Source organism: Silurus meridionalis, chromosome 9 (assembly GCF_014805685.1).
Source record: "Silurus meridionalis isolate SWU-2019-XX chromosome 9, ASM1480568v1, whole genome shotgun sequence".
In the NCBI taxonomy this organism is placed as follows: Eukaryota; Metazoa; Chordata; class Actinopteri; order Siluriformes; family Siluridae; genus Silurus; species Silurus meridionalis.
In genome coordinates, this window is record NC_060892.1 from 12,331,287 (window position 1) to 12,355,030 (window position 23,744).

Below are 23,744 nucleotides of genomic sequence, written 5' to 3' on the forward strand. Positions count from 1 at the left end.
AAACCATGCCAACCTCTCTGCTAGCACTTCCAGTGGACCTCTGCCTTGTGCCCAACTCTTGATCATCCACGCTGTATCAAAGGCTGCCAAAAAGCCACGAGCACACCCTGTACCCATTGGCCAAAAAGGCTATAACCACAAACAGGTCCAGAATGAAACATAAGAAAAAAATACAATAGAAAAGAGCAAAATCCTCAATAAGCAAGCACAGAGCATGAGCTCACCTCCAGCAGACTATCTCCCACCAGCGCCACCAGCAGCTGATGCCCAAAGCGCTCTCTAACCAGTGCAGCGTTTTCTGAGGCATACATACAGGTAAAGTCGAACATGGCTACATCCGGCTGGTTGAGGTGGATCATAGCGTACTCCAGTGTGGGTAGCTGGTAATGCGTGGCGTAATCGGCGGCCTCACGTGCGTAGCATAACAGAGCCTCCTGGTTCACGTTGTCGCTGCTGAGCAGTGCCTCTGTGTCGATATAATCCTACAGCACACAAGTTGGTTAGTAATTTTCAGGGCATAAAGCTAAAATGAAACAGCTGAAGTCTTCATATGTATTCAAAAAGATTTTTCCCGGAAACCACTAGTAGTTTTGTCATATTTTTGTTTTTTAATCATTAAAGCGCTTGGAGAGAAACTCTACTCCAATGCTCAATGATATTTTGAATTTTTTAAGCAGTAGTGAATCTAAAAAAATCAGGATTAGCTGTTGACACCTAAACAGTGAAAAAAGTGTGTATGTGAACAGAGAAAGGGTGAAAAAGAACGCATGAGAGAGAGAGAGAGAGAGAGAGAGAGAATAAGGCAGTGAAATATGTTCTTAGAAATGTTTATGCCCCTCGTTTGCTATGTTTATAACAACGTGTTCTCACTGCCTCTTAAACTGGCAGGACACCATAACAAAAAAGTCTGTGCACCCTATGCCACCCGCACCTTTCATACACCACTTCCCCTTTAGCCCCCTACTGCTGCTACTTACATGAATGATGACTCCTTTATCCAGAAGACTCTGCTTTTTAGCCGTCATGACGAAGTAGTGTGTGTTGTCTTTGTAGTATACAATGTTCTCCAAGTCAATGCCTGAACCAAGAGACAACCATCAGATGCATCATTCAATTCAGAACTAATGTTTCTTAATAATAATATAGTCAATTATCTCAGCCATCCTTTTATATTACTTCTTTACATGATGCGGAGTGATTATAGAGAGTTCAAGGGAGGATTTACTGAGGAATTCATCTTTAATGAAGACTAGTCATAACAAGTATACACTGTGTCTGTATCCATGGAAAGAGCTTACAGAGCAGAGACATAAATACTTTTTAGATATAAATATCAGTAACAGCAAAAGAAACAAGTTATGAATTATATATTGTTTATAGCAACAGAGTGCATTCCTCCGTACTCCCCTCTACACAACTGAACAACAGCTGTCACCGTATAGAATCGGATTTGTTATAAAGCATAGAAATGTACAGCTTGTATTATGTGTTTTCTCTCTTACCTGTTTCCTGTTTGAGGTCCTGAAAGAACTTCTGGTTGAAGATGAAGGCCACGCCACTGATTTCTTCCACTTTGGCCTCTGCTGTCGTGTTCCTGTTGATAAAGTTGGCTGTAATGGCGATGGCCAGTTTTCCTCTGAACTCTTTTCGTCTGAAACCTGACCGAGGTAAAGATGTTATTGCCATTGGTTAACCATATGTTAATTGGTCCATATGTTAATTAAACCAAAAGTTTTGAATACAGTTTAAAACATAGCACATAGGAATAAAGAGGGTGTGTGATTGCTTGGACGTTTCATGATTAATCTACATACCACTAACCAGTGGCTGGCCATGCATTTGGTACCTGGGCCTTCAGTGGGTACTTACCCGAATTAATCCACCTCTAAATGCCACCACTATCATGTCGCAATTATAGAAACCATCAATACTATACAAAAACGCAATCTAACAACGTGTGGCATTACAAAGAGAGACTCGTTTCACATATGGAGGCTGAATACCATTTTACTAAAGCAAGAAACAAAGTTAAGGCAACTCCAAACCTCTACACTACAACCGCAACTGTGCACCTACATCATCTGGAGCAGTTCAGAATCAATATTTGTCTAATAACATGACAAAAACTAAATACATCATCACCATAGATGCAGACTCATAATTTGCAGCGCTCCTCAGAGGCTGTAAGCCAGTGGTACCGCTCGTATTCACTGGTCTGGAAGTGGTGAACAAACCCTTTCCCGGGCTGAGACACGCTAGCTATATTCGGGGTTGGCCGACCTCTCCTCACGATGTCTAGCTTTTCTTGAATATTGATTTTTATAAATGTCCGAGACCAAATCAATTTCTCTTCCGCTACTTCTTAAGGAGACTAGGGTAAAAAGGGTAGCAGCACAGACTTTGAAGGCCCTGGGCAGATTAGATTGACATGGCAGCACATAGAAGCTGAAATCCGATTGGACAAAAAATCTAACATCCACATACACGTCCTGGAAGCAGTGCAGCCAAGAGAAACGCTACGAAATGAAGAGAATAGACTGTCGGGAATAAATCAATACAATTTCAGGAAACAAATATTATAATTAGGTTGTAAATGTAGGTCAGTGCTTCTGATAGTGTTTAGGCCAGAAGAGAAGGCTTTGCACTGCTACTAACAGACCAAACAGCCTATGGTATACTGTAATATCATCTACTGAATATACTGTTTGAGTATGGGGAATAATGTTTAAAGCATTGGATGACTCGAATCAAGCTGAAGTGCTATTTAGTAAACAAGTGAATGCAATAATAAAGGATTTATTTAATTTCAGGGAATTGCAAGACTGCATTTTAAGATGTATGGATTTATGTCTCACATGCAAAACTGTCAATATGCAAAGATTTAATGCTTAGGAACACAAGGTAAATTTCGTGAGGTTCATTGTTCCATAGTGTAGTGGTGTTTTTTCTTTACAAACAAAATGACATTTTATTAGGTGGAGGAGTAACAGAAATATGTATATATTGTGAAATATTACAGGACAAAGTGCTCTAATGAGTTTTTGTGGATTCTAACCAGAAAATGTTAATGAAATTTTGAAACACACTTTTAATGCCATTGAAAAATGATTGTATGATTGTGCGTGAGTATGTTTCCTCACTGAGCTACCTGTCAGAATAAAACCCTTTAAATATTCGACTCCTTTTGACACACTGACATACAGCTTTAAATACTTTAAATACTGCTAATCAATACTGATGAATTTGATTAACCTAATAAAGTGTTCTATTTTAATCATATAATCGGAACCAGCGTTATAATTTCTTTAAGTTTAACTCAGATGCAGGTGCGCAATGTGTTTTTCAGACAGCTACTAAAACGTTGTTGTGAAACAAGCCTAATTGAAAAGCAAAAATTTGGAAGTCAAATGCAGGTGATGGAAAGAGTGCAAAAAAAAAGCAAATGAGAGTGAGCAAATGTGTTGCAAAGTGAAGAAGAGCAGGCATTCCTCCAGAAAAGTAAAAAAAAAAGTAAAAAAAAGTAAAGAGCGATAGAAAGCAAATAAGTGTTGTGGTATTTTTTTTCTACCTATCCAGGAGGAGACATGCTAATTCTACTAAAATCAAAAGCTACCTAAATCACAGGCTGGATATTTTAGGATTTGAAAAGCTTGGCTTTGCCACAAAGACGTAAACGGTTTTAAAGGCATAGGAACGTGGAGCGACGCAGATCTCACCAGATCTAACAGAACCTTGGGTGGAGGAAACCACATGGTTCCTTTAGTGCTTGACTGAAGTAACTGATACAGCACAGATTGTTCACTTCCAATGTATTTCTGCATCCACTGTGTGATTTCATGTCTTAAAGATAATACTTGGCATTATTAACCTGTAACCACAAAGCTCCTAGTCTCTTGTCCTCCAAAATTATGTACAACGCTTTGCAAAGTGGCCAGGCTTGCACTGAATTGGCCATTACTAGTAAGTTCATTCAAAGACACGTCATCTTTTCATCCACATACCCACACCGGTGTCTCCAAAAGCAGCTGTGCTCTCCTCCCATGACCGTGAGGCCGCAGACGAAGATATATTTAACTTCCACCAGATTGGCCAAGCAGGCCAATTAAAGCAGAGGACAAACCACAAAAGCATGTTTTGCCCCTCAAAAGTGAGCAGTAAAGTAAATCGGCCATCGTTTGGAGGAGCCTGAGAATGACCTTATTAGGAATAAGCATGTGTTCGGGGGATAGGTAAAAAGATGACGGGTATGAGGGAAAGAATCCAACAGTCAAGCGTCATCCACTGAACCAAGGCCAGCCAGCCGGCCTCAGCCCACGGCGCTGTTCAGGAACCAACTGATCCGTTGATTTCATATTATAACCAAATGTTTAGCTAAATCCTCTGACATCATGGGCTATCGTTTTACAGAGCACGACTTTTTTTTATGGCTTTGTAGAAAGCTCTTGGATAAAACAGTCCAGTTGAAATGGCAAGGGAGCACAGCCAAGAGCAACAGCCAAGTTTCTCTTAGTCAGAGTTGTTCAAGCGCCACAACTGATAAGGAGCCTGGGGCTGAGACGTCCCCTGGGTTTTGCTGAAGACGTTACTTTGTCGTGGTGCATGTTTAAAAATGTCCTAAAGTGCTCAAAAATGGCTTGTTTGCACAACTCGTCAACAAAAACAAGGCAAGGTGACATGCTATTTGTGTTTCCATGCTCCCGTATCGTATTTAAAGTTGTTTTGGCTACCGCGGGAACATTTCCTCTGTATTTATAGAACGACTTTAATTATAGCTACTTGGTTACTGTGTAAACATGCACAATCCCATGTGTGCCTTTACTGGAGTGGACATTTATTTAAGGGGCTTCTGATGGCTTGTATGAAGTTTCGGGACAAAACAGAAATCATGTGTATGCTAATATACCTTCGAGTGTGTTTCGCCTCCCGTCAGCCCCAATCACAACATCGAAATCAAAGTCAGCTACGGGGTGATCCGACGGCCGGATCTCCGCCTTCCATCCAGGACCTGTAACGCAAAGCCATGCGCCTGTGTTAAAAATGCCAAAAACTTCACAGCAGATCCGTGTAATCAAATATGTGTGTGTCAGTGCTTTTAAAAGCAATTATTGTTGTTGCTTTTCATGTTTTATTTATTTATTCAAATGTGTACTATTTTTTGCTGTTTCATAATCACCAACATAATCACTTTTTTGGTATACAGTGGCATTTAAAACTAAATTCCAATAATAAAAGTTTTAGCCTAATTTGCAATAATGAATTTAATCTTCTTTTAATATAAATGAAAAAAAAGATGTTTAACAATGCTTAATGATCACGTTATTGTTTCATGTAAGTCCAAATATGTTTTTTGAGTAGTGTGGAAAAGTCATTATGTATAAAGCTGATCAAACAATGCTATGTTTTTTTTTAGTTGTTGTTGTTGCACTGTTCAAGCGAGACCTTTCAAATCCCAACAGGATATGAGGGAATAAAAAAAAAGGACATTGACCAAAGGTTATGTGATCTTACTGAACTGCGTGACTTCTCATAGCCGTGGTGCAAGGTCACAGCAGCTAAAGGTCTTAATTTAGCAAGGCCTCTTGTTTTCATTAGCTGACTCATGTCTCTGATGAATAGACAGAAGAGCAGTTTAATCAACAGTCCCTGAGCAACACGGCTTCAATAAAGATAAACCTCACAAAAACATTACTTCATCCAAAAGTAACGTTACACTGATTAACTCATGATGCTTCGTTAATAAAGCTATAATAATGCGATAATGTATTGAGCTATCATTCTCTTAAAACGAGCAAAACTGTGCACTGACCCTGTAGATGATCTGCACCTATTAACTAAAAAAGAACCTGGAAATAAAGCACTGGCTACAAACTAATAATTACATCAACAGCTGCTGTTGGTTGGTTGTCATAGTGACGGTTATGGCAATGTTTAAAAAAATCAGGAAGCCTTGTGTTTTGCCTTAGCATTGTCTGCCGAGACAGAGATGAAGGTCACATGGGAACTAATGAAAAACTGACCACTGTGCAATCCAGTAAATGTAATGCACGACTTCGAGACTTCCTGTTTTGTCTCACCTGCTCTGGCTGCACCCAGGACGTGCCCTCAGATCTGTATTGTGTTTAGTTTCATCTGTGTCTCGTCCTCTTCTCATTCCATTTAGCACATTCTTGCAAATCCAAGATATTTAAGGTTCTAATTTATTATTTCGTATGAGGTCAGTCATATTTCTGGAAGTCTATTTTTTTTATTATTTTGACTTGTGTTTAAAAAGTCAGATTGCCTTTGTGAACACATTTCTGCTGACAGGCAGACCTTGATGGTGCTCAGTTCAGTAAATTGATAGCGATCCCGCATGTTTTTGTTTTTTACTAGACCATGTGAGCCAATACAGGACATTGGGGTGGAGAAAGAAATAGTGCTGATGTCAACAATTTCCTGTTTCTGATTGTTTTGTTTTTTTTACCCTTTTACCCACACCATTAGTTCTTCTTACCAGCTCGTCTTCAAGGCCAATTTGCAAAAGTTTTCTTTTTTACTTTATTTGTGCCCTACATAACATAACATTTTTTGGAAACACTACACAGCTGAAAGCATGTTGATACCTGACCTTCACAACCTCATGCGCTTGCTGAACATCTAATTCCCAAACCATGCTATAACTGCCTCCTGTTTTCTAGGAAGGCTTTCCATTAGGTTTTCGAGTATGACTGCCACAAGGACATTAGTGAGGTCACTGATGTTGAGTGAGAAGGCCTGGCGCAAAGTCAGCGTTCCGGTTTATTCCAAACATGTTCAGTGGGTTTTTCCACATCACACATCTCTTTTTGGAATTGTGAGTTACTAATATTGATATCACTTATTATGTATATAAACCCTATTCACTAGTCACAACATTAGAGAGAAACTGCTTTGGCCTTTATAGATAATGGTATGTATTGGGAAAGGAATACACATGTGCTTTGGCAAGATACACTGTATGACTATTTACATAACATTCACATTTATGGCCTTTGGCAGATGCCCTTATCCAGATCGAATTACATTTATCTCATTATCTCTAGGCCAAGCAGTAGAAGCTCGGCAGTGAAGAGGAATTATAATGCAATACCATACAAAGACATTCTATACAACTGTATGCTTCAAACTTTGTGTCCAAAGTTTAAGATATGAACCACACATGGGTGTGATGGTCATGTGTCCACATATTTTTAGCCATAAAGTAATGCATCGTTTTTGGGGATTTCAGTTGATCATTAACTGCTACGGATTTTAACATTTTATCTTGGAAAAGAGAACTAAATCAAATTAGCATCAGTGTGGTAATTCTTGTAAATTGACCTCATGTGTTACATAGAAAATGGGCAAGGAATAGAAATGAAAGGTCCTGGGTTTAATTAGAGAAGTTTTATCGATTAGCTTTTGAAAGTCTTTTTATACAATCCGAGGTCCTTTGGAGTGCTGATGATGTTGAACCAGTTGGACATGACCTTTTTTTTTTTTTTTTTTTTTTGTGGTCAGGCAGGGATGATCTCACCCTCATTTTCCTGGTCTTCGGGAGGCTCCAGAAGCTTTATAAACTCCACGTTGATGTGGAACTCAACCCCCACAAGAAGCGCAATCTTCAGGAGCATGAGCTGCAGCTGCTGTATACCTGGCGGACACATTTACAACTCTGAGCTCTCATAGCTGTACCTGAATCTGTTTTAACTAATCAACTAACAACATTATAAATAATTATTGTAAAAACCAGCACAAAAGAGGAAGGAAAAAAAAAAAAAAGCAAACAGAGAACTGACAGTTACTTCCCTATAAAAACATGAATTTCGGTTGCACAAGGGAAATAGTGTATAAGATCTACATTCGCCTGGATATCTGCATACAGAGAGATTACTCAGTACTCACTTATGTGGTCTATGGCGCCTGCACAGAACTTGCCATAAAACTTTTTAGCCCCCAGGCCTCTGAGGTCATGGATGGTAAAGGGCCACAGGTGCAGAACATTGTTCCTGGAAAATGTGTCTCTCTTCTCAATCACCACTACTTTGGCACCAAGGAATGCCAGCTCTATAGCAGTGCGCAGGCCACAGGGTCCTCCTCCAATTATCAAGCACTGTAAAGAAGAAAACAACCAGGTATACTGACTTTCCTCTTTTCCTCTTTCATTCCAAAGCAGCTTTAATAATAAATGACAGATCCTACTATTGCATCAATTTCGAATGTTTACTTGAATGTGAATGGTCTGCAAAACAAGTCAGCTCCTGTTATCACTTTCATCATGGCAGCTATAAACAGAATTCTATCAACAGCCTCTCTTTTCTCTCTCTTGTCACAGCTTGTCAGGTTACTGACAAACCAGACAATGCAAAGTCCAACAGAGGAACACGTACAGGAACATCTTTACCACATTACCACATTATCTCTGTAAAGCTGCTTTGAGACAATGTTTATGGTTATTTGCTATACAAAAAATGTCATTGGATTAATTGAATTGAATTTACTTCTGACAGAGCTGACATTAGAGACTTGTTCCCAAAATGTTAAATAAATAGCACAGAGAAAGCATTTCAACATTTTCACACCTTACACATGAAATTTTGTTTATGTGGCATGTTTACCAAACAAGTCCCTGTGTAAAAGCTACTGCAAAAGCGATCATAATGTAGTAGAAATGAATGCTATGAACACTACTTCATTAATCATTGTTCAAATGATCATTGGACTGACTTGGAAATAAACAATTTTGTGTTTACACTTCAACACTGCAAAATGTACTGGATCATACTGGTGCTTGTGGATGAACAATAAATACTGCAACTTACCATTACTGATGTTATATAACACTGTTTAAATATATACTATTCTTTTTTTTTTCCAGACACTGTAATGTACACCACATTATGAAATCTAATCATTTGATAACCAATATTTGTACCTTTTTATTAACAAAGTAGCCTGTGCTGATTTGCTGGTGTCAGTTGAAAACTGACGGTAGCCAGAAATAGGCATATGAAAGGAAGCTATTTCCATATAAAGATATCAAATACCTTCTCTATGACAATATTAAGAATGATCATGTTTACCAAAGCGCTACAAAAAGCAAGGAGCGCATGTGTCATCATATTCACATTCAATTAGAATTATAGCATGTCATATCAAAGGCATGCAGGCTCACTGTACCAGGGTCACAAGAATGCAGGAAGTCAGGTTTTTAGTTTACTGAGCGTGGTTAAGAAAGCCGGCTGTGGGATGACTTCATTCCCTCGGGTGCATGGCTAAAAAGCCTGGAGGAGGTTAACGCGGATCTTCTCATCTCCTTACTAATCTCGCTCTGAATCACTCGGCAGACCTGTTATTTTTCTCCCTGTCTAAACCCAGATGCACTGTTTGACCCTGCTTCTGATTCAAATGTTCCAGTGACCCAGGGAGATGTTTTTTTTTTCATACAGGATTGGTCATTTCCTCCCCTCCCATCGTAGCCCACCCATTTTGGCAACCGTTACTGTGGTTGACTGACCCCAAAGCCAAAGTGCTGCAACTGCATTCAGGACTATCGGCGTGTTTGAACAGAGAGATGTATTTCCTCTCTGTTGGCAGGAGAGATTCACAGAAACAATTGCTGGGATCAATATTGTGTTATTTGGGCTTCGGGTTGCAGTAGACCTTGTGTCCACTGTCCGCAAAGGACTTTGTGTTCGTGTAGTCTTGGATCAGGCCAAATAGCATGCTGAGTTCAGACTGACCAATAAAAGCATCGTACTTCATTTTCAACAAGACTCTTTCCGACAATGTCTCCGATCTGCTGAACGTTACAATCACAATGCAGTTCACTTAAAAGTGTCATATTATCAGGGATGGACAAATCAGTAGACCGGGACACGAAGATTACATGCCAGAATAGTTTCCTGGGGGACATGCAGCCTCATTAGACCAGGAGTCACATGCAAGTTTGTTTGTCTCTTCTATGAAAACCTACTTGCTATTGACTTTTTCAGTGCAAACATTTTCAATATGTTGTGACACACATCAATACCTCAAGCACCAGTAGTGGACAGTAATTTCTGTACTTTTTATGTGTTTCCATTTGGGGAGACTTTTACTTGAACTTCACTAGATTTCAAAGTCAAATATGAACTTTGACTACATTTTCACTCTACATTCACTCATTAATTTTGATATATGAGTGGATAAAAACGTAACCGATCGAGCACACAGCAAGCCACCGATCGCGGTAGAGCGCACGCTGTTTTAGACTTGTTTTGATTGCCACTTGATGGTATTTACTGTAGCACCAACGTACAGTTCAGCATCAGTTCAACACCAAGCAGAACATTTCGAGAGGAATAAATGATGGAAGTGAACTTATTTGCATGATTTTTTTTTAAGCAGTTAAAAGAAGGTTTTGGGCTCATGATATTTTAACAGATATCAAACAGTGTTTGAAGAATGAATATCATTCTATTAATAGACTGGTGTTCTAAGAGTAACTTTAGAGTCTTTTCACATGAACTGAGTTAATTAAGTAAAACTCTTATAACAAAAATGATAATAGGAACATTATAGCCAAAATAAATCATAGTACTTTGGATACTTGAGTACATTTGACAGCACATACTTTTGTACTTTTACTCAAGTGAAAGTTTAAAGGAAACACTTTTACTTTTACTGGAGTCGTATTTTCCCCACTGTATCTCTTCTTTTACTCTAGTTCATGGTTTGTGTATTTCGTCGATCACTGTCAAGCACACTCTTAATTCCACGAACGGACTGACAAAAACTGGGCAAAGGTTCCTTATAACATATAAAAACACATCAAGCAATCATCTCATGGCTAAACGTGATGAGGAAAAATAAAGAAACTTGAAAGACAAGATTAATCATATCCTTTTAAACATTACAGCTCAGAATAAAACGTTCAAAAAAGACTTTCTGGTACCTCGCATACAAATATTCCCTTTGAAGAAAGTGCTATCTATCCTCTTCTGCACACAAAAACTTATCGACTCCTATAACTGTCTGGTGTCACTGTGAATGACAAGGTGGACAGCAATAGAAAAAGAGAGTGAGAGAATGTAAGACAGAGAGAGAGAGAGAGAGAGAGAGAGAGAGAGAGAGAGAGAGAGAGAGAGAGAGAGAGAGAGAGAGAGAGAGAGAGAGAGAGAGAGTTTGGCATCCAACACCAGAGAGCAAGACTTCCCAGCCACAGTCTCATGATTAGGATTTAAATCATTCACCATTAAAAGCCCATAAACATACATTTCTGTGTTGAATGATTCATTTTACTTCCTTATTTTATTAAGGATCAATTGTTTTACAAAGCTCATCTTTTTAGCTGGCACTGTGTTCACAAGTCCAGAGTGTCCAGAGTGTGTGATTTCAAGGAAATTTCATCAGATTATAAATGTGTTTAAAAAAAACAAAGGCATTATTATGTTAAAAAAAGTAGATGACTAAAAAGGCTTTAGGTGTGAGCTAACCTTTAGAGAAAAGCCACAGAGCAGAAGCAATGCTTCTCTTTTCAGTCTGTGACTTAGTCGTGTTGTGGCTGTTCTGATGCATGACTAAAAAGATGCTATCATTGCAACGGATTCCTGTCTTTTGGCTCATCCTGAACAGGGTAAGACAGCAGAGGTGTGGTATTTCCTTCTCAATCAGTGCAGACCTGCTTCCTGCCTGATATGCACAGATCTCGTCCTAGTTTAAGCGCTTCTCATGCACTAGTTAAGGTGTGTGAATATCTGAGTTGAGTATGAAACTCTCCTCTTGTGACCCATAAAGAAAAGAAGGGCAATAGGACCATCATCATCAGAGAGTCTGTAATTTATACAGCTTGCCCCTGGAGATCCATAAAGTTCAAGATAGTATCAATGCAGCACTGGGGCAGCAGAGTCCAACCAAATATCTCTTATCAAAGGAAAAGTCTGTAGAACAGGAAGTGGCATGCATGACCTACCAGGTGTGACTTCCTGATGAAAGCTGTGGTTCTTAGTTGAACCTTACACATAGGAAAGTATGTTTCACACATGCATATCCATATCCAAGTCATGTGATTTGGGACTGAATTTCTGCCTTGGCTCAATACTATATAAACTAGTGATTTAAATCACGCTAATTCAGAATCAGACAAAGTAGAAAACAATTCAAGTGAAGGTAAAAAAGTCAGCGGAGAGTTGTCCAGACCATTTCAAACTGAGAGGAAAGCGAAATTAAAATGATCCCTGTAAAATTCACTGTACTGCTGCTAGTGCAGGATGTAGTGAAGTGTATTAGGGTAGTCGCTTAGAATCGTTCATGAAAATAAATCGTATCAATGATGAACGGACACAATAATAGTGATGTAAGCTGCCACTCCTGAGCCCTTGAGCAAGGAAGTCAGTCTGTCGGAAATGCCAAAAATGCCAAAGCTGGCATTCTGGACAAACAGACAGACAAGACAAGACAAGACAAGACAAGACAAGCAAGGCAGCAGGCAGCCAGGCAGATAGACAGGCAGGCAGGTAGGCACAAAAGCAGATAGACAGATAGACTGGCCAACAGGCAGACTGATAAACAAGCAGACAGTCTCGCAGACAGGTGGACAGACAATCTGAAAGGCAGGTAGACAGACAAAAAGACAGACAAATTGACAGACAGGCATGCAGGCAGGCATGCAGGCAGGCAGGCAGGCATTTGACCCTGAACTGGAATAAGTAAAGCACAATGATTGCAAAATGAAGGAAATCTTTGAGCCTGCAGAAGATCTAAGCGGAAAGTACGCATTTCTGTGTTGTGAGGAAAACCGCGCAGTCGAAGCCTTTGGTTATGTGGTCCATATACACACACTGAGCAGGCCATAATAAAAAATTAAGTAATGTCTCACAAAGTCACGGCTGTCAGCACATCCAAAATAAATGCATTTTACTTACGGAACTAAAATGATGTGGAAAATTGGGCTTCATTTTCTGTTTTTTTTTTTTTTTCCAAATGCCATCAGATACGTCTGGGTCAAATGTTACATTTCAAACTGCCAACCAGACCAAATATGTTCTACCTGTTTCAGTGCCATGGATCACTTTTGAAAACAGTTAAAAAATATTTCTGCCTTTTTATGAGTATATAAGGCAATGCAGCATCAAAATTAGTGTTATTTATAATCCCTATAATCCCTCCCCCGTCCCAAAATCCCCTATTTTACCATGCTTGGTATTTAGAGTGCATGAGCAAACTGCAGAACTGAGCATCTGATTGGGAGTCATAGCAACAGTAACGACAGCAACAAACAACAAGAAAATAACCCGGAGTGAAAGCAAATCGTGCAATCATTCTGGAAAGGTGGAAAACATGAACGTGACCTCATATCCTGGGCAGAATGGGATTTGGCAAACGGTGGAATGTGCGAGTGAAGAATGACATCATGACAGCGCGTGAAAGCGCACCTTTACAGTTCGCAGACATCAGTCACGTCATGCACGTCTTAAAAAACACGTCATGGCGATGTGAGGAGAGACAGATGTGCTGCTATTCATCAGGACCACCGTGCTCCATCACGTGCCAATGCCGACTCTCAATCTCACCTCAATCTCAGTTCTTCTTTTTTATATCTGAAGTCCTTTTTTCTTTCTTCCTTGCTTTTTACTCATTTGTTTCTCTTTCTTTCATCTACCCATCCCTTTTTTTCCTTCCTTCTTTTGCTGTTACTCTTTTTTCGTCCTTTCTATCCTTTCAATTTGCTGTTTCAGTATGTTTTATACTTTGTTTTCCATCTTTCGCCAAACCACATCTTTATTTGTTTGCTTCTTTTTTCTTTCTTTCGATTTTTCCAGTCTGCTTGAAGAGCTACATCAACTACAATCTAATGTATATATCAGAATTGTTTCTTTTCTCTTTCTTTGTTTCTTTTTTCTGCTTTCTTTTTTTCATTTTTCCCCACATGTATTGTTTAACATGTATGTGTTTTCTTTCTTTCTTCTCCCTCTCTCTCCCTCAGATGCGCTCATTAAGGATACACGTATTAGTATTACACATTTCTACTCGGAATCTATTTATTCCTGTAAAGCTTTTTTGCGTTTATGTCCATCGTTAAAACACCGATACAGTTGCGCTGACGGAACCTGACATTAAAGTGTAAACATCTTTAGAAAACATGAAGTGAAAACATAAATTCTCCTCTGGTGAAATCCTGAGCAGTGATCAGGTTCAGTCAGTTTAGAATGCAAGGACTAGAGACACATTGTAACCGCACGTATTTTTACTTACTTACACTTACAGTAGTTTCGAGCGCAGCTCCTGCGTGTTACACAGAGTTTGTATCAAAGTGTCATTAAAAAATGCTGCGCTGCACCTCATCAAAGTGAGAAAGGCTCGGAAAGGATGTAGTGTGCATAATTAGCGGCTTTATAGCATACTGAGGTAAATTACACCCTCCAAACTTCGTACCATTTATGGCTGCTATCAAATGAGTCTTGTTACATTCTAGGCATGAAAGACTTAATGCACACATTCATAAGAGTCCTGGGCACAGGGCCATACAGGACTTTATCACTCTAAAGTCTAATAAAGAAGCAGTGTGCAGCCACACCACCTCAAATCATCATATCTGTTGAGTGAAGCTGTCTGTCTGTCTGTCTGTGTGTATGAGATTTAAAGAGAGAGAGAGAGAGAGAGAGAGAGAGAGAGAGAGAGAGAGAGAGATATTCCCTTTTTTGCCATATACTTACATTTCTCTTCACTTTCCCTGCTTTTTCTTCATTGCCACTCCCCATATCCCTACTTCCCTAGTTTTGTTTTTGTTTGTTTGTTTGTTTGTTTGTTTGTTTGTTTGTTTCTTTCTTTCTTTCTTTCTTTCTTTCGTTTTGTGAGTAAAGCCCAAAGGTAATAATATGTTCATCAAAATGACACACCAAGAAGCACTCCTTTTTTCCTTTCCTTCACCACTCATCACACTATCACTTCACTACTGTGCTTTTTTCCATCAAGCACTTTTTGGGGGGGTTTGCTTGTTTCTTTCTTTTTTTCCTCATGCATTTCGTTCCATTTTTCCTTTTTTTCCACATGCTCAGCTGATACATGTGTTGAGGGAAAACAAATGACTTTGACGAAAATCATTTTAAAAAGTCTTCCTCTTGCACAATGAGCTTGTTCTGTTTATGTTTTTTCTTGTTTAGTCCTGTTTTTGCGCTTATTCATTTTAGTCTTATTATTCATTTATTTTATGTCTTTTCATATTAGTATTATTATTATTTAATGATCCATTCATGTGACTCCTCCAGCCTTTAACAGCTGATCTGAGACGTCTATTCTCCTAATCTTCTCACACATACTAAAATTCCCAAGTTCAGAAGTCTTCCTATGATGTCCAGCTCTCTCTAAGCACACTTGCATTCACATTTCATTTATTCCATCGTGCTTGGGAGACCATGTGCAGAGCAACGAGCGAGCAGCTGAGGGTTAAGGGCTTTACTCAGGGACCCTGCAGTGACAGTTTGGTGTTACTGGTATTTATTACTCATAAATCTCCTGATCTAAGTGCTAAGTTCCTGCACTTACCTTCGTGCCTATGCAGGCATTGCCTTTCTTGTACTCCTTGTGACTGGCTCTCTTGTCCAGTTTGGTCCACAGCGCTTTGGCCTTCCAGCAGGTCAGTCTGCTCTTCAGGCTGCTGTAGAATGACTCATGCTCCAGAGGATCCAGATCCAGGTAAGCACACATGATGTTAAAGGCCTGAAGGGTGGACTTACAGGTGGATGCCTGAATGAAGTCCTCAAACATCTTCCCTGCCTGGTTCTTCTCCTCCTCCGTCTCGCCCATCCTTCCAGCGGCTTGCTGATCTCTTGTTCTCTACTCTCTTGGGGAGTTAATGCTAAAATCCTGGATCGGTTATCTGAGGAGAGACGAAATCATGATTAATATGTTTTTTCTTTAACGACTGAAAGGGCTTATTAAATGTGAGTCCATGGAAAATAAAAAGGAAGAGGAAGGAGAAATGAAACGAACGGAACAAAGAGAATTTGAGAAGCGAGAAATTGTTGTGGCCACTGTCTCAGTGTCTGACTTTTAGTCAGTAGCAAACAGTATTATCGTGGCAGACGTGCCAGGTCCATCACTTTCATCTCCATTACTCTACTGGAAATAACACCTGATGAGAGAGAGAGAGATAGAGAGACAGCGAGAGAGACAGTGAGAGTGAGAGAGACAAGGGACGGTTGCAGAAAAACACAATTTGTCTTGTGGTTTGTATAAGAACAGGACAGGGTGCAGTTCTGTGCTAACACACCCATCCAATGTGTATTTTTAGTTCAGTCTCTCCTTGGATTTCAAAGCCTCACCACTTCCCAAAGATAACACACACACACACACACACACACACACATACACACACTATACAGAGATGACAAGTTATGAAATAGTAGATATTAATAAATGGAGTGTTTGTAGAAATGTGTCGTGTAACTGAGCAGACTTTAGGCAGGAAGGAGAAACGGGGTGACAGCTTTGGTGTAATCATGTACGGCGACTGCTGTGGTTCAGGATCGTCACCGAAATTCATGTCTGAATCAATGATATTCACAAACCACAAAACTCTCACATGACACCAGTGTGAATCAGAATAGAAAATTAGAATTGGATCTGCACACATTACATTCCTGAACAATGTGTACTGTGTGCGCTACACTCTCTCTTTGTGGTGACTTGCAGTGTATATAATGTGTAAAAGGCTTGTGTGTACAGAGAATATCACTTTAATACACACACACACACACACACACACACACACACACACACACACACACACACACACACATGCATATACAGTACACATATACACGAAAAAACATTCAAATTACCACTCCAGTGGTGGACTTTCTTTCTTTCTTTCTTTCTTTCTTTCTTTCTTTCTTTCTTTCTTTCTTTCTTTCTTTCTTTCTTTCTTTCTTTCTTTCTTTCTTTCTTTCTTTCTTTCTTTCTTTCTTTCTTTCTTTCTTTCTTTCCCATTATCTTACATTTCTATTTTCTTTTTTTCTTCCATGCTCTCTCCGTCCCTCTCATCCTTTATTTTTTATTTCTTTCCAATTAGTTTATGGCCAGGAATTGGTAGTGGAGTTGATGCAGTGAGTCTGATCTCTGTTTTTATGCTCAGATGTACTGTCTGATGCTGTAAATGATCTTGTCTTTGACATCATTTTATCTTAATCATCTGTCCTGTAAACATCTTCACACCTCTGAAGTAAACATGGCGTGTCATATCCCCTGTGGTCTTTTCCTGTGTCTGCGCCTGCAGCGGTATTCGCTCGTGTTTCTGCTCGAGCTGGTTTGTGACATGTCAGCTCGTGTGGTGTGAGTGTTAAATGAACTCCGTTGAGGTAACAACAGCCGAGCTATGATTCTTACAGAACGCATTCCAGCATGCTGGCGTCTGACATCGGCACACAGCCTGCCCTGGCTCTGATTGGCTGTGCTTTAGAAGTCCTGCCCCCTGGCTCTCATTCCATGCTTGGGCACTGTAGCAGCAGCAGCATGCTGTAGTGATCCAGTGGTGGTGTTTGCACTAATATGGTGCATTAATAATAATGCAATAAAGTGGTGCGTTACAGAGTCAGGTAAATGGCCAGTTTCACACACTATTCACTAACCTGATAATATTTTACGCTCTGTCAAAGGACTTATCTCATTTTTTGCACATCATTCATTTTTAATCATACAGATAAATAACTGTTAATAATATGATACAATGTCTGTTTTATTTATTTAAATCATATTGTAATTGTTATTCATTAAAAAAAAAAATACATTGACTTATTAATATAGAAAGACTGGTTTTAACCAAATTCACACAATCATCACATCTCTATCATTCCCATATATAACAATCATCACACCTCTATCATTCCCATATATAACATCATCACACCTCTATCATTCCCATATATAACATCATCACATCTCTATCATTCCCATATATAACATCATCACACCTCTATCATTCCCATATATAACATCATCACATCTCTATCATTCCCATATATAACATCATCACATCTCTATCATTCCCATATATAACAATCATCACACCTCTATCATTCCCATATATAACATCATCACATCTCTATCATTCCCATATATAACATCATCACATCTCTATCATTCCATATATAACATCATCACATCTCTATCATTCCCATATATAACATCATCACATCTCTATCATTCCCATATATAACATCATCACACCTCTATCATTCCCATATATAACATCATCACACCTCTATCATTCCCATATATAACATCATCACATCTCTATCATTCCCATATATAACATCATCACATCTCTATCATTCCCATATATAACAATCATCACACCTCTATCATTCCATATATAACATCATCACATCTCTATCATTCCCATATATAACATCATCACATCTCTATCATTCCATATATAACATCATCACATCTCTATCATTCCCATATATAACATCATCACATCTCTATCATTCCATATATAACATCATCACATCTCTATCATTCCATATATAACATCATCACATCTCTATCATTCCCATATATAACAATCATCACATCTCTATCATTTCCATATATAACAATCATCACATCTTTATAATTCCCATATATAACATCATCACATCTCTATTATTCCCATATATAACAATCATCACATCTCTATCATTCCCATATATAACATCATCACATCTCTATTATTCCCATATGTAACAATCATCACATCTCTATCATTCCCTCAAAATGCACGAATATGTCGCAGATTGCACTGTATTCAGTGTTTTTCCTCGCACACAATCCTCAAATCCGACAAAACAATTTTCAATAGCTAGTTATATTAAGTCCAGAAATCATTTTCACCATCACTTTATCTACACTCAGGTATATAATTAAAAAGTGTTAAGAATGATAATAACCACAGGGTCTGCATTCCTGGCTTCACGGATGGTTAAAAATAGCTATTAAGGCCATGTGCAGAGGCAGCACGCACGGGTTAATGAAAAGGTAGCATGAACACACACCATCCCCACAGATCGCCCTTTGAGCTGAAGCAGCATTCTGTTCGCTTAAATACCGTGATTTCACCAATTGACGGAATGGAAAGGGCCGCTGTGGGCAGACTGCAGCAACCCACAGGACACCGGGAAAGAGTGCGCACACACACACACACACACACACACACACACACACACACACACACACAGAGACTCATACACAGAGGAGTGGAGATCAAAGAACGAGCTTTCTGCACAGTAAAAGGATGGCTTTGATTGTGCTGGGGCAGTGTTAAAAACTTTATCAGATTATCCAATCAGCTGCTTGTTTTGATCTGATCTGGTTATAGAATGATTTGTTTGTTTTTACAGTTATTAGTTATTAGAAATACACCATGTGTGGCAGAATGGGAAAAGCCATCAGATATCGCTGTGGTTGAACTCTGCAAAGAGAAAACAGCCATAAACTGAGGGCAATGAGTTTTTGCCTACAATATACCCTAATGGGAGAAGCCGAAAGAAAGTTATACTTTAATATCTCTGCTCTTAGAATCTCTAATCTTGCTAAGGCTTTCTGAAAGGATAATGTTGGGTGAGGATCCAGCTTGATAAACACTTGGCAGTTAAGTGTTCTTTTATGATTGTCAAGTCGATGATTTGCACGTGTATAATTTAATGCTCGAGCATTATCTTAATCAATACAGTTTGTAATCAGATAATAGCTGACAAAATGTCTTATCGCACAGGATCATCCTACCAATACGTGAATTTTTGGACATCCAATTCCAGCTTTAGTCCCCCTTGACTGTTACAATAACCCCCAGTTTTCTGAAAAGGTTTTTTACTCAAATTTAGAGAGTGGCTGTCGGGATTTGTGTTTATTTAGCTACAAGAGCATTAGTGAGGTAGTTACGGCACTGATGATGGCTGAGAAGGTTTGTGGGGTTGAGGTCTGCAGGTTACTTTGGTTCTTCAACATAAATCTCGGCAACCCGTGTATTTATAGAGCTTGCTTTGTGCATCTGAGCAGTTCCAGTGAAGGGATATTATAATGCTTTAGCATACAAAGAAATCCCAATTAATTGTGTGTCCAAGTTTGTGGGGAAAGATGTTGAAAGGCAACATATGTGTGTGATTTTCAGATGTCAATAAACTTGTTATAGCTAGTAGTCTGTTTGACCGTTTTCATGAAGTGAACGAAACCTCTAAAACACTAAACAATCAGCCTGTAAAGGTGTCTTCAAATGTGATTACAAAACTAGAGACTGCACTCCACTGCAGGGCTGTCATTAATGTTAGCATGATAGGGAGAAAACCTTTAGAACCGTGGTTCGATTACAAGTTGTTACTTTGGTTGACACAAACATCAGAGCCCCTATTTTTAAGACTGATTCTGACCTTGAAAACCAAATTACTAATGCCTAAATTGTTCCAAACTAAAGGATTCAAATGTCTACGAGTCTGGGAAAAGAACCAGAAGTGTGTAAGAACCGTACATTTGTAAGATTGTGTTCGGTTGGTAGAATTCAAAAGGATTTTGTAGGATTCTAATAAGTAGACAACATTTTACTGTAAACATTTAAATCACATTCATAAAATCAATCTGACCCATGAAATTTATTTTACTGTTTAAAGGATCCTTGGATACAGAAACAGTTTGAGAAATGTTGTATTTGGCAATCGTCACGATTTTGCCTTATGCCAAGGGTGCTGCTGATCCTTCACAAATCCTTAAGTCCTACAATAGTCACCTCCATATCCTGCACAGTATATAATATTTATTAAAGCACACAAAATATCCATTTCTCCAGAGTGCAGGAATTCCAGCTATGCCAGGTTTGTATCATTTTAAACAGCCAAGTCAAGACTACATCAAAAGTAAGAGGCAGACTTTCTGTATGCTTTTCAAGAGGGATGATATTATAAAGCCATAACACAAGCCTCAAAAGCTGTCTGGAATGTAAAAAAACACATCAAAATTCACTATGAAACAAACCTTCGACGTAGAAATGATGTAGCCTATAAGCTCAGCTTTCACTTATGGCACAGAGACCACCATAACAAGTGGTTGGCAAGCGTGAAGTAATAATGTCATTGAATTAATAGGGCCACTTGGTCTGACCTCATATTCGCTCTAGGAACTTTGGGATGTTTTTACAGTGGAGTAGAGTCCAGCGTCCTGAAATCTGGCCAAGACAAGGCCAAAGGCTGGAGGAAAATCCAGACGTGTACTTGTGTTGCTGGTCAAAACTTCCGACTATCAGGCCAAACAAAAGGGTCAGTAATGTCGGATGCGGAACTGAAAGCTACTCATAATGCCCTTAATTGCTGAGGACTTAGAAGAAAACCAGGAAGGAACCCTGCTGCCTCCTGCCCCCTCCTATGATAAACAGGTTCACGCCTCAGTGAGGCACGACAAAGTAACAAAACAGTATTTCCTAGCATCTCGCTGGCCTCAGCCTGATTCTTGCAAACTCTCTCACAGTGGGTCTTATTGATCAAGCAGGACACTGTTTTCTCTGTAAATACTACACAGTAATACACAGGAGCATTTACACCAGTAATGTGGCATTCCTGAATATCCAGTTAGCTCAAATAGTTACATTTACAGATAAGAAAACGTGAACACTGACTGAATGGATTGAAATTAAATCATTAGTAATGATTTATTGTAAATGTTATGCATAAATACACTGACTAGTTTAAATAGCATATTTCAAGCACACACAAATTTAATGAATATATTTATATCGTTTCATATTAATGACTTGAATAAAGGCAAACCGGAGACAGTTCAGTCCATTCAGTCAAGACGAAAAAATGGCACGTATAAAAGGAAGAGTTTGAGTCTGTAGTAGTTGATGCACTACAGTGGCTGAGCTGCATTATTGGAAAAATGTAGCATATGCTACAAGGGTGCTCTTTAACAATGTAATTTTGCAATTTGCCATCCATTTCCTCTTCAATTTACTCTTGCCAAATCCCACCCATTGGCTAGCTAGCCACCTCTCTCTCATTACACAACAACTACCAAGGATGGAGGATGAAGAAAACACACTTCATGCAGCTTCTGCACCTGCTCACACTCAGAGTCCTTGGCTCAGAAAAAAGTGCCATCAGCCCTGCATTTATCAGCCCCCAATTGGCTGGTGTTGACTGATGTACAGGGCAGAGAGTATGTCATCCGTTCTCCCTGAGAAGATGGCCAAATTTTCTTGCTTTCCTCCAAGTCACGATTCCTGAACTTTCAATTGCTTTACAACAGCGCAAAATGCTTTTTAGTTGCCTGGTCATTTAATCATTTCATCATTTCTTATCTTTACACGAGTATGAAGAAAATCCTGAAACTAGCTCTTTGCTTATGCCTTACAAAAACATTCACACACAGCTTCACTAAATGATCAATAAATAAGTGTCTCTCGTAAACGTACTGAAAACTGGACACGTCTTCCCAAACTGGTGCCAAAACAAAGGAACGCAGTTTTAAACAAGAGAACAAACAGTGTGTTATCTGGCAGGACCCGGCGAACGTTATCTGTCTTCTGGTGTGGAGAAAAACCGTTAATCTACACAGAAGCGAGGGCTGTGGAGCAGCTGCATGCCGTCTGAGAGCCTGTCTGATGTTCCCAGAGCCTGGAGCACGCACTCCCCTCTAACAGGACCGATTTATACAGAGACACTTAAGAAGGAAAAACACTGTGCATGTGCCTTTTTGACAAAGCGCTCTGGGGAGGTCCAAACGGGTCATTTACAGAAATGAATGTGCAAATAGAATGAGCAGCGTTCTGGGGCACGGGGTTCATTTTAACGTGAAGTGTGTGGACATCTCGATGTGTGAATGTAAAATGCAAATCTCCTGACATCCACATATATAAAAACGATGCAAAAACTTCACTTAATGTCTGTGACTGTGAGTTTGCTTCCAGGTTGTGGACTGCTCTTCCTTTGAATCTGAGATCTCTGGACTCTGTGGACACGTTTCAAAAGCTGTTAAAAACTTCTCTGTTTAAACTTGCTTTCTTTTAAATTGTTGCTATGTTTTTTTTGTGTGTATATCTTTCCTTATTGTTCTCTTTTATCTTGGATGCAAAGCACTTGGATGGAGGGAAAGAATTCAAATGAAATCCAGTTGCAGTTTTCACTCCTCCTGCTATGAGGTCAACAGATGACTTGTGTTGTGTTACTGCTGCTGGGCAAAAGACTAGGCTGAGGAGATGAAATGCTCAGAATAGACAAGTCTCATGTTCCACAAGGGAAAAACAAGACGTCCTTAGCGCTTGGATTATTACAGGTTTCTAGAAGCAAGGGATTTTTCCATTTCCTGATAGCTAGCTGACATTATATCGAAGTATAAATAGAATTAATTGAGTCACATCTCACTTTTACTCAAGTGAGACATAAAGATCTTTGTAGTACCTTTCTTTTTAGTACATTCATACATGTTTTCCGTGTATTTTTCCCTCTAATTTGATGAAACTTCCAGTTTCCACTCACTACTCATCTTCTCCAACAGATACCAATTGTGCTGGATTGATAGGTTCTTCCTATTCTTCACAGATAAAACCTGCTATCTGCACGTTCTCAAACACACTCGTAGGAAAGTGCTATCTACCGTCTTCCTCATACATGAGCTCATAAATTCCTACAATTTGCCTGTGAGTGAAGAGGGAGAAAGAGTATGCCATCTCTCCAGCACAGAGAGCATACACTATTTACGCAGTAAAGCTAAATCCTGTGGTACATGTGAGTCTAGAAGGA

General features: G+C 39.2%; 1 protein-coding gene across 10 annotated transcripts in view; it reads right to left on the bottom strand.

The window, feature by feature from the left end:
* mical2a (microtubule associated monooxygenase, calponin and LIM domain containing 2a) overlaps window positions 1–23,744 on the bottom strand; it is a 50,780-nt gene that overhangs the window by 21,439 nt on the left and 5,597 nt on the right. For all 10 annotated transcript variants that reach the window (XR_006926885.1, XM_046857079.1, XM_046857075.1 and 7 more), the window contains exons 2-9: window positions 15,523–15,856; window positions 7,903–8,110; window positions 7,535–7,651; window positions 4,904–5,005; window positions 1,503–1,658; window positions 978–1,078; window positions 225–482; window positions 14–129 (exon numbers count right to left, since the gene is read on the bottom strand). Coding sequence is in view for 9 of the 10 variants with exons in the window: in XM_046857079.1 (XP_046713035.1) it covers window positions 14–129; window positions 225–482; window positions 978–1,078; window positions 1,503–1,658; window positions 4,904–5,005; window positions 7,535–7,651; window positions 7,903–8,110; window positions 15,523–15,783 (1,319 nt within the window). In the remaining variant the exon portion in view is untranslated. The remainder of the gene's footprint in view (window positions 1–13; window positions 130–224; window positions 483–977; window positions 1,079–1,502; window positions 1,659–4,903; window positions 5,006–7,534; window positions 7,652–7,902; window positions 8,111–15,522; window positions 15,857–23,744) is intronic.